The 14,802-nt window shown below is 45.8% G+C and overlaps 1 protein-coding gene across 10 annotated transcripts in view; it reads right to left on the minus strand.

Moving 5' to 3' along the window:
• The window catches only part of DNM1 (dynamin 1), a 221,228-nt gene that overhangs the window by 25,644 nt on the left and 180,782 nt on the right, over positions 1-14,802 (minus strand). For 9 of the 10 annotated variants that reach the window (XR_007245887.1, XR_007245886.1, XM_048512475.1 and 6 more), the window contains 3 exons: positions 11,039-11,148; positions 8,456-8,567; positions 3,586-3,597 (listed from right to left, as the gene is read on the minus strand). Coding sequence is in view for 8 of the 10 variants with exons in the window: in XM_048512475.1 (XP_048368432.1) it covers positions 3,586-3,597; positions 8,456-8,567; positions 11,039-11,148 (234 nt within the window). In the remaining 2 variants the exon portion in view is untranslated. The remainder of the gene's footprint in view (positions 1-3,585; positions 3,598-8,455; positions 8,568-11,038; positions 11,149-14,802) is intronic. The other variant, XM_048512476.1, reaches the window with a different exon arrangement.

A 14,802-nucleotide genomic window follows, 5' to 3' on the forward strand; every position in this document is an offset into this window, starting at 1 on the left:
CAGTCCATTCAGGTAATCCTGGCCTCCTTTCATTCTTTTGAATTACAGACCAGAAAAAAGACAGCGAGCCAGATGGATGAATGAGGCTGCCCCACCATACATCACAATACTGCAAAACGGTGCTGTTCCACCGGGCTTTTGAGGGGGCTGGCCGCTGAGCCCGCCTCTCGTGTTGTCCTGCACACTGGATATCTATTGGACCATCTGCCAATCCCCTCCCTTCCCAGGGTTTGATCACTGGGGTTGGGTGCCAGACGTCTTCTATTATTAATCAAATTATTTACTGAAGGCTACTACTGCTGCCGTAGTTTTATAGTTTTAAGGCTTTGTATTTTAACTGGGGTTATTCGATTTGTTTTATTGTATTGTTGTTTGTTGTGCATTTTTTGAAATTCCTGAAAAAGTTTTTTTAAAAAAAACCATATCAGTGTAGAGATTTGTTTTTTTTGGAAATCCTGAAAATTTTCAGGTCTAATATATCTGCCTCTGTAGAAAAGCACAATCCTCTGGTGCACCCCCCCCCCTTTGTGCTAATGTGTCAATAACCAGACTTTAGCAAAAAAATTCTAGAGGGACATTTCCAGACAGTATCTCACTGGACAATAGCTACAAGGTTTTAGTCAGTTTCTCCTGCAGGATCTAAACAGCTTTTCTCAAATGCACATCTAGAAGCACTTCCATTGTAGAGAAGCTGTATTTTCCCCGGCACTCAAACTGCACCGTGATTGGTGCAGGGATACCAGGTAGGAGTGAGGAGCAACAGTGGATACCAAGTGGTTGTTGAGTATCCCGCAGTCCTAGAACCCTAGCTAGAACTAGCTAGATCCCCTGACATTACTACTATATTCTGAGATTCGAGCCACGTTCTTTACCCCTATACTTGCACTGAGAGCCGATGCCTCTGTTGCAGCTTTGGCACACTTTTTATTAAATAACTCTTCTGCCATGAGACGGTAGCTAGTTTCCTGCAGGGCACTATAAACCTTTGGATTGTTAGGAATAATAAGAAGAGAAGAGTTTGGATTTATATCCCCCCTTTCTCTCCTGCAGGAGACTCAAAGGGGCTTACAATCTCCTTGCCCTTCCTCCCTCACAACAAGCACCCTGTGAGGTAGGTGGGGCTGAGAGAGCTCCGAGAAGCTGTGACTAGCCCAAGGTCACCCAGCTGGTGTGTGTGGGAGTGTACAGGCTAATCTGAATTCCCCAGATAAGCCTCCACAGCTCTGGCGGCAGAGCTGGGAATCAAACCCGGTTCCTCCAGATTAGATACACGAGCTCTTAACCTCCTACGCCACTGTGTTAGTTTTAGTTTTAGTTTAAGTGTTAGTTTTAGATACTGTAAAATATATAAGTATTTATATAATTTTGTTTTTTATTCTGTTTTCTATTACTTTTTAATGTTAATCCACTGAATCTCCTTTTAATTATTAAAATGGATTATATTTTGATGCTTATAAAAGGCCCATGTATGTATGAATGAATGTGTGACATAACACAGCGGGATTCAAGTTATCTCCTTCAGATAAATAAATGTGATTCTTTTCTTCAGGTACGGAACAAGCTTCTTTCTTTCACTCAAGAAGCCACCAATAAAATTAAGAGCTGAAGGTACTAGTTCCTTTCTCACTCAACACGACCTACCAGCAGCGTTCGTATATATAATTTAACAGGCTTCCAGCTTTCTTATTTGCCTCCGACTTCCAATGATGTCCTTTAGTTCTTCTGAATTTTTCTCATTCATGCTTTCCTACACATAGTTATTAGACTGACCTGCATCCTGGAGTATATATTACTCCTATCAGAGGTGGGATCCAGCAGGTTCTCAACAGTTCCCGAGAGTGGGTTACTAATTATTTGTGTGTGCCGAGAGGGGGTTACTAATTGGGTCCGCTTTTCCGTCTCCACGCCCTCGCCTCCCCGAGAAGCACACTGCCTTTGAATGTGAAGGTTCCATATAGCAATTGCGACTAATAATGTCACTCCCTGAACTGGGTTAATCCCTTTCAGGTACTGCAATTCATGGATTCTCAGCCTTTCATACCTTTTATCTCACCAGTCTCTATCAAAGAACCTGTGCGTTTCACCATTGCTGTGCTCAGATTTGTGAGTTGGGGCATTTTCTATAATGGGATGATGATTTAGAAACGACTTGGTGCAAAAAAAATTTGGGGGGTCATGGTGGGGTGGCTGCCCACGGGGGGGGCATCCAACTCAGGTTTTGCCCAGGGCTCAGGTTTGCCTAGGTACGCCTCTGCCCCCTTTACTGAGGGGGGGCTGGCGAGGGAACCTGTTACTAAAATTTTTGGATCCCATCGCTGACTCCTATGTAACTGTACAGGTTTTCTAAATAGATTTTAAAATGTGTTTTTCATTGTTGGTGGGTAGTTGGTTTTTCCCCTTGATTTTGTACTGTTGCACTATTTTACAGGTTATGTAAAATAGAGAAAGTGACTTTAGCTCTCCCTTAGCAGCAAGTCCATCACCTCCATCCTGTTTAATACATTGTGATATAGTTTTTTTTCTGCCAGAAATCCCTGGGCAACAGGCATATATTTAGCAACCAAAACTTTCCCCAGTAGGGGGAAGGCGTCACCTTCTGCCTGTCGGGCATCTGTTAAAGGCATGGTCAAATATGCTTAGATGGCTTTAGCAACAGATGCTGGACTGGAGGGCTAACAACAAGGAGCATTCAAAAAGGGGGGAGGATTTCCCCCCCTCTCTTGTCATCTGGAAAAGCCCTCAGTCTCCGCTGCTCTATGTTTCAGTGGCACTGGCCCCATGTGAAGCCACCTCTGAGCTTCCAACAGCTTTGGGGGAAAAGGGAAGAAAGCCATTATTAATAAGTCAGAAACACATTTATTATGATATAAACAGCTCTCATTAACTGCAAGGCACGCCACTCAGCTCTGAAAACATAACCCAGTAGCGCTCCCTTCTTAGAATAATAGCTTTCTAAACAGAAAGGATTTGACCAATTCCATTTCAAAGTACGCAATTGCAAATCGCACACCCACACAAAGAGTTTGTTCGTTCAAATCGTTCTGTTGGAAGACGGAACAGGAAGTGCTGAAAGGTTTCCTGAGAGATGGGAAACAACCGTCTCTCAAAGAGGAAGGGGATTTTATTCCAGGTCTCTTTCCCCAGTCCTTCAAGAGCTTTTATGTTGCCAAGAGCTTACGTATGGATCCCAAAGATCTCGGTAACAGAAGATCGGAGGGACTCGAAATCAGAATGCAGCCGTAGAAAACCGAGGAAGTAAAAGGCAAAAGAAATAGGGGGGAAAAAATAAAAAGATGGGGAAAAGGCTCTTTTGGACACAGTGTGAAATTGAGCAATCAAATTCCGAGGGCGGGAGACTCGGATGAGTAAAAGGAAAGCCCGAGGCAAGAATGGAAATAAATAAACAGATGATGTGGCAGGAAGTGCGAAGAGAAGGGGGAGAAGGAAGAGAGCGTCTCTTGGGACACTGAGACAAAATGGAGAAAGTAAAAAAAGATAAAATTTAAAAAAAAACTAGCAATTCAGGAATAGATGATGAGATTTCCCCCCTCGGGGGTAGAACAGGCAAAGAGGGCCGTCACTTACTTTGTCTTTGTCCTGGCAGGCCAGTTTGAGCACAAAAAGCAAAAACAAGAAGAAAAAAACAAGAACAAGAAAAAATGTGACAAATTAAAAAAAAAAATCCCCACATTTTACTTTACCTCATCTAAGGGTAATTCCCTTATTATGGCGAAGAATGTATGGCAGTGGTGGCGAACCTTTGGCACTCCAGATGTTACGGACTACAATTCCCATCAGCCCCTGCCAGCATGGCCAATTGGCCATGCTGGCAGGGGCTGATGGGAATTGTAGTCCATAACATCTGGAGTGCCAAAGGTTCGCCATCACGGATGTATGGCAAGCCCTACACAAAAACACACATTAAGGAGAGCTGGGCAGGAGGTCAAATGAATGGGATTGAAAGAGGACTTCTGGAAAAGCAAAATAGAGGCCTAATGAAAGTTACTTACCGGTAGCGTGAGGGTTTGTGTTTCCCCTCCTTACATGGGTTCTAGAGGAGGATATAGAACTTATTTGTTACGAGGGACGGTGATGACATAAATATGATTTGGTGGGGCCCTGGGGGGGGTGTGTGGGGGGGGTGTGGCACTACAGTGTGTGTGTGTGTGTGTGCGTGCGTGCGTGCGTGCGTGCCTGGACTGGCAAGCCAACGTAAGGGTGGGGTGCCTGTGTTGATGGGACTTACCAGATCTACGAGTCACCTGGGCCAACCTCCCTCACTCTTGATCAGCATTGGGGGGTAGGGGGTGGGGGTGGGGGTTGCCTCAGCTGGCTCATGGGCCTGATAAGCCCCCTCAAGGGCTGGATCTGGCCCCGGGCTGCATGTTTGACACTCCTGATCTAGAGGAAATGCATTATACAAGACCCTTTGACCAGTGGTGGGATCCAAACATTTTAGTAACAGGTTCCCATGGTGGTGGGATTCAAACTATGGCGTAGCGCCAATGGGGCTGGGTGGGGCATTCCGGGGGCATGACCGGGCATTCCGGGGGCGGGGCATTCCTGGGCGGGGCTGTGGCAAGGACGCAGCCGCTGCGCCAGTCCTTGGGCGGGAAACGAATGCACGCAGGGGCAGGCTGCCATGCATGCCGGTGCACCTCCTGCTAGACTGCTTCAAGTTCTGCGCGCTGCTGCTGAGAGGAGCGGCGTAACGAAGGCAAAAATCACGGGGCAAAATCACCCTCTCGGCACACACAAATAATTAGCAACCTACTCTCGGGAACCTGTGAGAACCTGCTGGATCCCACCTCTGCCTTTGACTCTTCCATAAAATATATTGCACACCTGAAATGGACAGGAAGATTTGAACCTCTTCCACATGGTGACATTTTCCTGTGGAAACCTTTGTGTGGTTACCACTGCCGATGCAGTCTGGGAACAGTGTGGGTTTCACATGGCCCATTTCCTCCATGAAAACCTCCCCCCCCCCCCAATCATTGGCAGGAGTTTTTTCAAAGCTTTTTTTTTAAAGAAACACTAATAATTGACATGCCAAATATACTATGAGTGTATTGTGATGTATATTGTGACGTCATTGTGATGAGTATATTGTAAGCCCCTTTGAGTCTCCTACAGGAGAGAAAGGGGGATATAAATCCAAACTCTTCTTCTTCTTCTATATTATGAGTATATTGTGATGTCAATAACCATTTTTAAATGTTCCCACCCTCCCTCCAGAGGGGAGAAACTATAAAGACTAGGAAAAGGAGAATGGTTCTTGTGATGGCAGGACAAGGAGAACTCAAGCGTCTCCTGCCCACATACCCTGGCTTTGCGAGCAACTCTTCCCAAAACATCAGAGTAGCAGTTTGGGAAAAATCACAGAAAAGAGGAGGAAAACCGGGTGGCATGCAAAAGTTTCAAGGCTTTGGCAAAGCAGGAGGAAAACCCACTTACTAACAGCAACACAGGCAGGCCAAATAGTGCTTGTGTCGAAGATCACATTAGTTGAAACTGGACGAAACTTGGTAAGAAAGGAGTGGCAAGTGTCTGTGCAGACATGTAGCTTATGCAGTGGCGTAGCGCCCACGGGACAGAGGAGGCATGATACCCTGGGCGCCCCCCGGTGCAGGGGCGTGGCTGGGGTGTTCCGGGGCAGGGCAGGGCGGTGCCGCAGCAGGGGCGCAGAGCGTGCGTGTGCCCCGGGTGCGGTTCCCTCTTGTTCCCCCCCTGGCCTTATAAATTGTCCCAGACAAAGAGAGGCAGAATTATTCTATCTCTTCATAAAATGGGGTCATGACTTGCTTAACTGATCTACATAACATGGCAACAAACAAGGAGAAGCCAACAGTAGATTATATGGGGCTTGCAGATTAAAAGAATAGGGTCTGTATGGGAAGAGAAGCGGGGGTGGGGGGTTTGCACAAAAACAAAGAGGGGACAAGCAGGCAGAGGAGATGATGGGGGTGTGAGCAGTGCAAAAAAAGAGGAATTCATAGTGTTTCTATTCTTTACATCAGCTGCTAGACACTGGCCTCTAAATTTTCAGATATAGGAGAAAAGGCAGCCTCTGCGCCTGCATTCGATGCCTCCACTACCCTCCTTGTCAGGGAATATTCCAGCAGGGCAAACAAGACTGTGGAAGGAATGGCCAGAAAGAAGTTTCTAGAATTTTCACTGCCTTGCCCAAGAGGTTGCAACACTGCTCACGGTAAAGATGAGGAGGAAATTGGAATAGGGAAGGAACGAAGCAAAAGGTGAGATGGAAGAGCTCGACGATGAATCGAAGGAGGAGGACCCCATCGGTGTCCTATTGTTCAAAGGTCAAATGTTCCTTTCAATGGATCTGGGTAGAATCTCAGTCAACCGGAGTTGCTACCTTCTAAACCCACTAACCTCAATGGACTTAGAAGAGGATAACTTTGCTTCAGTTGCTATTGAAGAGCCATAAAATTGAGGATCCTGGCCAGTGTTCCAGCTTGTGTGACCAAACCTGAAGTCATCTAAACTGTTTTAAATGACTGTGCTGACCAAATGGGTCTCCTTCATACTGGGGCTTTCCGCACTGACAGAGTTGTACTGGTTTCTATCTAGGTTCACCTCAGTGTATCCGCACTGCAACTGAGCTCAATGTTGTTTTGTCTCAGTCCCCCCCCCCCCTCAGAACTGCGACATCCCTGTCGCAGTTATGAACTGCACCTTTCTGCTGGAACAAGGTTGATACAGCTTCAGAGCTTCGAAGTGAGGACGCATTGAAATGACACCTCATCCGTTCAACCAATCAGGAGCCACTTTTGTGGCATGCGCAGAACGGGAGAGTCGTGGCGGGCATGTAACTGTAAACTGTAAAACTGTATAAAAAAAAAGAATGCCTCCCCGCTTTCCCATGGTAACAACAAGCTCCAATCACGCTCAAGGAGGGCCGAAACAGGCACCAAGATGATCCTCGCCCCACACTTAGCTTTCGGGTTCCAGGGGCCAGAGTAAGTTGCTGTCTTGCGGACAGCCATAGGAATGCGCTCCCCCCCCCCACTGAAGGGAACCAAGTCAACCTTAGCTCCCTTCTGTAGTGCGGAAAGCCCCACTCATACCTAAGACCCATCCCTTTCCACCCCAGTTTTTTGGAGCCAGGAAAGTATCCCTCTGTAAAATAATGTGTTTTTTTTTCCACTTTTGCATTTCGTATCTCAGCAAGAGAGAGTTTTGTGCTGAGGATTAGATTGCTCCCAAAAAATTGTTATGGAATCTCTGACTAAACAAAAGACCATGGAAAGATATTAAGTCAGAATGATTCCTCTGTGAGATCCTGGTCCTTTTATGCCTTCTCATTGGTTTTCTTTGCTATGTCCACACCCAATAAAGATTGTTCCAATCATCAGACAGGAAAGTAAGACACAAGTGAAGCCCTTCCCTAGTTTCTAGGGCACTTCTGGGAGCAGCAGTGGTGTAGTGGTTAAGAGCATCTCGAGGAACCGGGTTTGATTCCCGCTCTGCTGCCTGAGCTGTGGAGGCTTATCTGGGGAATTCAGATTAGCCTGTGCACTCCCACACACGCCAGCTGGGTGACCTTGGGCTAGTCACAGCTTCTCGGAGCTCTCTCAGCCCCACCTACCTCACAGGGTGTTTGTTGTGAGGGAGGAAGGGAAAGGAGTTTGTAAGCTCCTTTGAGTCTCCTTACAGGAGAGAAAGGGGGGATATAAATCCAACTCTTCTTCTTCTTCCTCTTCTTCCTCTTCTTCTTCTTCTTTTCTTTGCTATGCCCTCACTCAATAAAGATTGTTCCAATCATCAGACACTAAAGTAAAACACAAGAGATGCCCTTCCCTGGTTTCTAGGACACTTCTAAACATCACTAACAGTAACGGTAGTGGCTAATTTGGAAGAATAAATATCTCATAGCAGGAGTATCTATTATCTTTAATGTTTGGGGCCACTGTCATTAGTTTTGACCAAATGTTGCCATTCCCATATGCTGGTCATTGTAAGAGCACTTGGACAAGAAGCTGGCAGGACAGAATTTGGCACTTCTGAGATCCAACTTGCAGGAGATGGCAAAAGCATTATGATCCCTGGACAAGGTCTAGAAGTTTCCTCAGAGTTAACCTATTCACTGTCCATGTACCCACACGGTGAATACCAGAAGGCAGACAGAAGTGTGAGCCTAATGTAACCTTCTTCACTCTTCTGACTTAACCTCCTGCCCCGCATTGCTTCGGGCACTTCTCTTCCCGCCCGGTCACTTCCAGATCAGAAGTGAGTTGGAAGAAAAGCTCCTGGCATGATGGACCACAGAGAGGTAAGATGAGGAACTATCGGCTTTACGTGTTAAAAAGGGGGAAACATACGAACATACAAAAATGGCTGCCCCCATCGTATCTAATTTGGCTCTTCGTAGTCATCGTTCCGTTCGCTTTATTCGTTCTTGCATTTTTGTAACCGCTGGAGGTCAACTTACCCCAACACGTTCTGGGTAAACTCCTGCACGCAAGAAGGAGGCCTTCCAACTGTCCACCTCCTCCTGTGTCTCACAGGCCAGCTCCAGTTGGCGATAGTCTTTGTAAACATTCCTGGGGGAAAAGAGACAAGATATGACCATACTGTTTATGCATCACCTTCTGCCTGCCTTTGCTTCCATTTTCTCTTTCTCTGGAAGCAGATTATGAAGCATAAGCCTGCTGACACTGTTGCTGACCAGTCCCAGTCTAAAACTTCAGGGCTTTTCCCCTCTTCAGGTGTCCAGGGGGAGGTGTACCATCACAGGGTAAGCGTTGAGAATCGAGGTCCCAAGCGATTTCCAGCAAGCTCAGAAGGGGATTGCCTTTCACCCTGCCTCACTATGGCCAACAGGCTATTTATCTATTACATTTTAACCTCAGTTTCCTCCTAGAAAAAAATAGTCTGCAGAATTCCCCTTCACAACAGCTTAGGGCGGCTGACAGGTGGGTTAGGAGGAAAGAGTGACCGGCTCAAAGCCACTCACCACGACCCCCCCCCCCCAATGCCGCGCGCTGCTCTCAGCGTGCGTCATTTCTGGTGCACGCCCAGGCGTCCCCATGACCCTGCACTCTGTGTGGGGTCATCAAAAGGCGCCGTTTACAAGAGCGCCAGGAATGACACGCGCTGAGGGGGCGCGAAAGCGGCAGCATCGGGGCGGCTGCGTTGTCGCCGCCCCTGTAGTGTGGAGTGCCGGGGGACCCCGCGCTACTTGAGGAGAGTAGCGCGGGGCTTAGGGTAAGTGGGGAAAGGCCCAAAGTCATCTGTCAAGATTTATGGTTCAGTGCGTCTTTGAACTCAGGTCCCCCTAATCCAAGGGTGACATTCTAACCAATACAATAACCTGAGGAACTACTAGGCAAAGGCCAAACCTGTTCCCTGATAGGTCAGATACCTTCTTCTAACTTCCACAGGAACTTATCCCGTTAGAATCCACCCTTTGTCTCCTCAGCAGGCTCCTTCACTTCTCTAGCATCCCTAGCCTCCAGGTGGAGTTTCAAGATCTTCTTGTACAACAACTGATCTCCAGACTTCACAGATCAAGGCCTCTGGAGAAAATGGCTGCTCTGGAGTGCAAACTCTATGGTATTATAACCTGCCGATGTCCCTCCCCTCCCCAAACCCTACTTTTCCCAGGCTGCCCCACAAAACTCCAAGAACTTCCAAGAAATCTGGAGCTGGTAACTCTTGGTATCCCTCGTCACAGGGTCTGATGTTTAGTTAGAAGTTTAGTTCCTCTGTGAGGACCAGGATCTCACAGAGGAATCATTCTGACGTAATATCTTTTCATGGTCTCTTGTTTAGTCAGAGATCCCATAACAATTTGGGGAGCAATCTAATCCTCAGCAAGAAACTCTTTCTTGCTAAGATAAGAACATAAGAACTAGCCTGCTGGATCAGACCAGAGTCCATCTAGTCCAGCACTCTGCTACTCGCAGTGGCCCACCAGGTGCCTTTGGGAGCTCACATGCAGGATGTGAAAGCAAGGGCCTTCTGCTGCTGCTGCTCCTGAGCACCTGGTCTGCTAAGGCTTTTGCAATCTCAGATCAAAGGGGATCAAGACAGGTAGCCATAGATCGACTTCTCCATAAATCTGTCCAAGCCCTGTCCAAAAATGTAAATACCCTTCAGTTAAAAGCCTGGGAGCAAAATGCAGCCCACCGACAGGCTTAAAACATGTACAACTGAAAATAAAAATCAGCACATTTCAATACCCAATCAAAAGGCACTTTCAGATATACAATCAAGAGGAATTTCCCCCCAGAACCACTCACATGGGAAATGTTACACTTTGAGGCCCAGTTCAGGCCTAATTTTAAGCTTCATGTTGATCCTTCCGATCCCGGTTTGGGACTAACTTCCAAACCATGATTTAATACGGGTTTGCAACCTATGTTTTGGAAATTAGTGCTAACTGTAGCTGTCTGATTTGGATGTCACAGTGTAACCCCCATGCTCAGAATGGGTTGACCCAGAAAGGGGTGGAGACTCAAAGCAGCAGAAGGCTGCAAAGCTCTTTGGAGGAGACAAGGCTACCAGACTCGGACCTTGATTTCTGTAAGCCCTTAACACCTTGTTAAGGTAACTGCAATGTTGTTGGGAACTACTGGGAAGGTAGTTGTTTGTTTTTTATATGTTGTAAATATTGGAGTTTATTGTTTCAGGCTTTTTTTGTGTTTGTAATGGGTGAGAGTTCTCCTGGAAACCTTCACCATGTTGAATCCTGTTCATCAAGCCCTTGGAGTCTTCAGGAGCCAACCCACTTGCAAAGAAGAATTGGACTTGGCATTACAAGACTGTAATATAAGGACTTGAAAATGCAACCTGAACAGGACCTTGAAGTGTGATGTTAAATGTTGATGTTTGATGTTATATGTTAAGAAAGTAAACCATTTTGTTTCAACAATTTGTTGTTGCAAACTCATTCCAAGTACTGCCCCACAAGTACAGAACCCACAAGCTGAGGTTACAACAGCACTCTATGATTTTAGGAAACGCAGAATATGAAGGAGGGAACTGCTCAAAAGTTCATAAATGGCATCACCTCTGTTCAGTGTTGAAGAGGGCAAAGATATGTTTGCTGGACATGAAGCCCTTCTCGACATCCCGAAGTTTCAGGTTATCCACTGGTAGCATGTACTTCTTCTCTTTCTCCTGAAAGGGTAAAAAAATTTAGTTAGCTTAATGATCTTTAGAGCCTGTTAAACAGGACTGAGATCCTCTATTACAGTGGTGGTGAACCTTTGGCACTCCAGACGTTATGGACTACAATTCCCATCAGCCCCTGCCAGCATGGCTCTATTATCATATTATGAAGCAGGTAGGTCCCAATGAAACAACATAATTTTTTTCCTCAAAGGTGAAGAATATCATGAACATAATTATGTGAATGGCCAGCCCAACCTTAATTAATTCAGTTTTGAACCCGCTTTTCAGCCAAACATTGGTGGATTCTGGACAGCATATTTATAACGAGCTGCAGCGGTTATAAATGATCCCATTTTCCTTTTTTCCCATCCACACGTCTACAGTTTAAGCCTTCAGAAAATAATTTGAGTCCATGGAAACAATTCGGGTAATTTTCGCGCCTTCGCATGAAAACACTTTTCTTTTTTTAAAAAAAAAATTACAACACATGAGTAACTGCGAAGAAGAGTTTGGATTTATATCCCCCCTTTCTCTCCTGTAAGGAGACTCAAAAGGGCTTACAATCTCCTTGCCCTTCCCCCCTCACAACAAACACCCTGTGAGGTAGGTGGGGCTGAGAGAGCTCCAAGAAGCTGTGACTAGCCCAGGGTCACCCAGCTGGCGTGTGTGGGAGTGCACAGGCTAATCTGAACTCCCCAGATAAGCCTCCACAGCTCAGGCGGCAGAGCTGGGAATCAAACCCGGTTCCTCCAGATTAGATACATGAGCTCTTAACCTCCTACACCTACGCTACAGAAATGAACCATTGCAGCCATGCCGATTTTCCTGCAATCCGATTGGTTGCACCTGCATAGCTTCGCATGTTCAACACACAAAGAAAAGGGGACTTCCTGGCAACGGCCAGGTGATCATGAATGTGCTTCTGTCGATCTATGAGTGCAATATGGGTCATACTTGCTACCATGGGGAGAAAATGTGCTTGGGGGGGCTTGTGAAATGGCGGGCAGGCAGAATCTTCTTGGCATGGCAGACGGCGGCAGACACAAAAGTAAAATGGTGGAAGGGAGGAGGGGAATAGCTGGCTGGCAGGAAGGAAGAATAAAGCATCTCCTGCCCGTCGTGTTTGCACGGGAGTGCCTTCAACCCGGGATTCTGCAAAAAGATTGCTAGTTTAGTCATTTTAGTAAAACCCGGGTTGAAAGGAATATAATGGGCTTAAGCCATTTTGGGAGGCGACTGCTAGAGCAAGAGTTTCAAGTTTTGCAGGACAAAGCGAGAAGCAATTGCTCCCCCCTTTTTTTTAATATCAAATTTAAAATCAATCACATGGCAGATTATTTGAGTTTACTTCAGGAGCCCAAGCATAGATGGATAATCACTAGGGCTCGATGTAACTCCTTCCCTTGCTCTGTGCTACAAGGAAGGTTCCGAAAAATCGACCTGCAAGAGCGGAAATGTCCTCATTGTACCACAGCGATTCAAACCATGGAACATATATTGCTCGACTGCCCCAAATACGAGGGATCTAGGACCAGACTTTTTGCTCTTTGTCCTGTATATATATATATATATATACAGCCATTTATATATACAGCCATTTATATATATATATACAGCCATTATATATATAAGCCATTTTGGGGGAGAGACCAGTGTGTGAACTTCTTCCCCAAAACGCTATTTATAATGTCCTCAAGACGTTATATTTGTGCTGTGCAGAATCCACCACTGATCCCCAGGTCCCCAGGAACTGAAAAAGTAAGAACTGAAGATGAGAAAAACATCAACTAGCGATCCAAGGACTACTGGGTGTTTGCCCTCCCTCCCTCCCAGAAAGAACACAAGCAAGAGACAATCAGCCTGCTGGGTATAAATTCTAACTTTGTTTTGACATTGTCCAAACCTGTCTGAGGACAGGAGCTAGCGTTGCTCGACTACCGTGAGCTGCTGTCATATAAAAAGCAGAAGCTAAATATAATAAATGAATGAAGATGCGATATAAAACGCTGCTGAGGCTCTGAACTGGATCAGGGTCCAGGCTGATGGAACACAGTGAGGTTCCCCTCCCTCTGGTGACCTCATCTATGGCCATGGCTTGCCAGCCAGATACCCTGGAGAAGTTTAGGGCAGAACTCTATGGCCCATTACCCATGGGCAGCTGCCCTCTGGTCAGGGGCGTAGTGAGGGGGAACGGTGCCCGGGGCCAAAGAAAGAGACATTTTGGTGTTCTTGACCAGAAAACAGACCAGAGACGATGTTCTCAGAAAGAATTGTAGAAGGGAAAATGAAGATTAACTCCAAAGAAGTGTTAACTCTAAAAGAAATTCCATATAGAATTTTGCAAAAAAAGGAAGGAATACTATGCATTAACAGACATATTAAGGAAATACGATATTAGATATCAATGGGAAGATTTAGAAGGTATTAGATTGAGAAACAATGCAAAAAAATATAGGATTACAACCCCAGATCAAGCCCAAGAATTTTATGAGCTAATACAAAAAGATATAAAAGATGGCAATATGGTTTAAGGTGGGTGTGTTCAAAACTATAGTTTGCTTTGTGTGATACATTATATATTTTTTTCTTTAAAAAAAATAATAACTATGGCACTAAAATTATTTTCATGGAATGTCAACGGTATGAACTCGCCCCAAAAGAGAAAGAAAGTTGTTCATTATTTGCAGAAACAGTAGATTTGATTTGTTTACAGGAAACACATGTGATAGAAAAAGACAATACATTTTTGACTAATCATAATTTGGGTACAATGTTTACGTCTTCAGCAAAGACATGCTTTCTCTCTGGAGTCTGCCAGGAGCAGAAGCAAGTCAGGGCCAAAAGTCTAGTCTCAACACACATCCTCCCTGCAGCGCACAGAGAGAAGAAGCATGTTGGAGCAAGAAATCTTGCCCCGTCGCATTTCCTCTTGCCCCACCTGTGCCTCTCGCTTTTCCTGCGGAAAGTGAGAGCACTTCTGGTGTGACTTTTGCACCAGAGCAGGGCAAGGATGAGGCGCAGTCAGCCGTGGGTAATCGGCCCATGTGCACTCAGGAATTCTGCAAAAGCCAAACGCGGCTGCGTTTAATTACCGCCTAAAGGAAAAAAAAACTCCTTTTCCCCTTTCAGTGGCAGCCTCAGCAGCTACAATTCTATGCCATTTTGAAAGTAACACAGGACTACGTGCCAATTGTAGGCCCCTTCCGCACACACAAAATAATGCGTTTTCAAACCACTTTCACAACTGTTTGCAAGTGGACTTTGCTATTCCGCACAGCTTCAAAGAGCACTGAAAGCAGTTTGAAAGTGCATTATTCTGCATGTGCGGAAGGAGCCGTAGTTCCACCTTCAGTAACCCATGGTGATGTAGACAGTCATTCCTCACTGTTTATCCCAACACTAGGCATGCTGGCTCAGAATACTGAATGCTCCTGAGCCCGTGCAGAGTTCCCTTCTCTCACCACAATCCATCTCCACACCAATAGGATTCAAAAGAGAAGTTTTCAGGTCAGAGTAACAGGAAGTTTTGAACGCATACATATCTCATCTTTGAAGGAAAACGTTATTTTTCAATGTGTGAGAATCAATCCGCAGTTCACCTTAAATAGGAAGTTTACGTCGCGTAAGAAACAAGATCAGCCCATTTTGATTTGGACACTG

Source organism: Sphaerodactylus townsendi, linkage group LG12 (genome assembly GCF_021028975.2).
Source record: "Sphaerodactylus townsendi isolate TG3544 linkage group LG12, MPM_Stown_v2.3, whole genome shotgun sequence".
Taxonomy (NCBI): domain Eukaryota; kingdom Metazoa; phylum Chordata; class Lepidosauria; order Squamata; family Sphaerodactylidae; genus Sphaerodactylus; species Sphaerodactylus townsendi.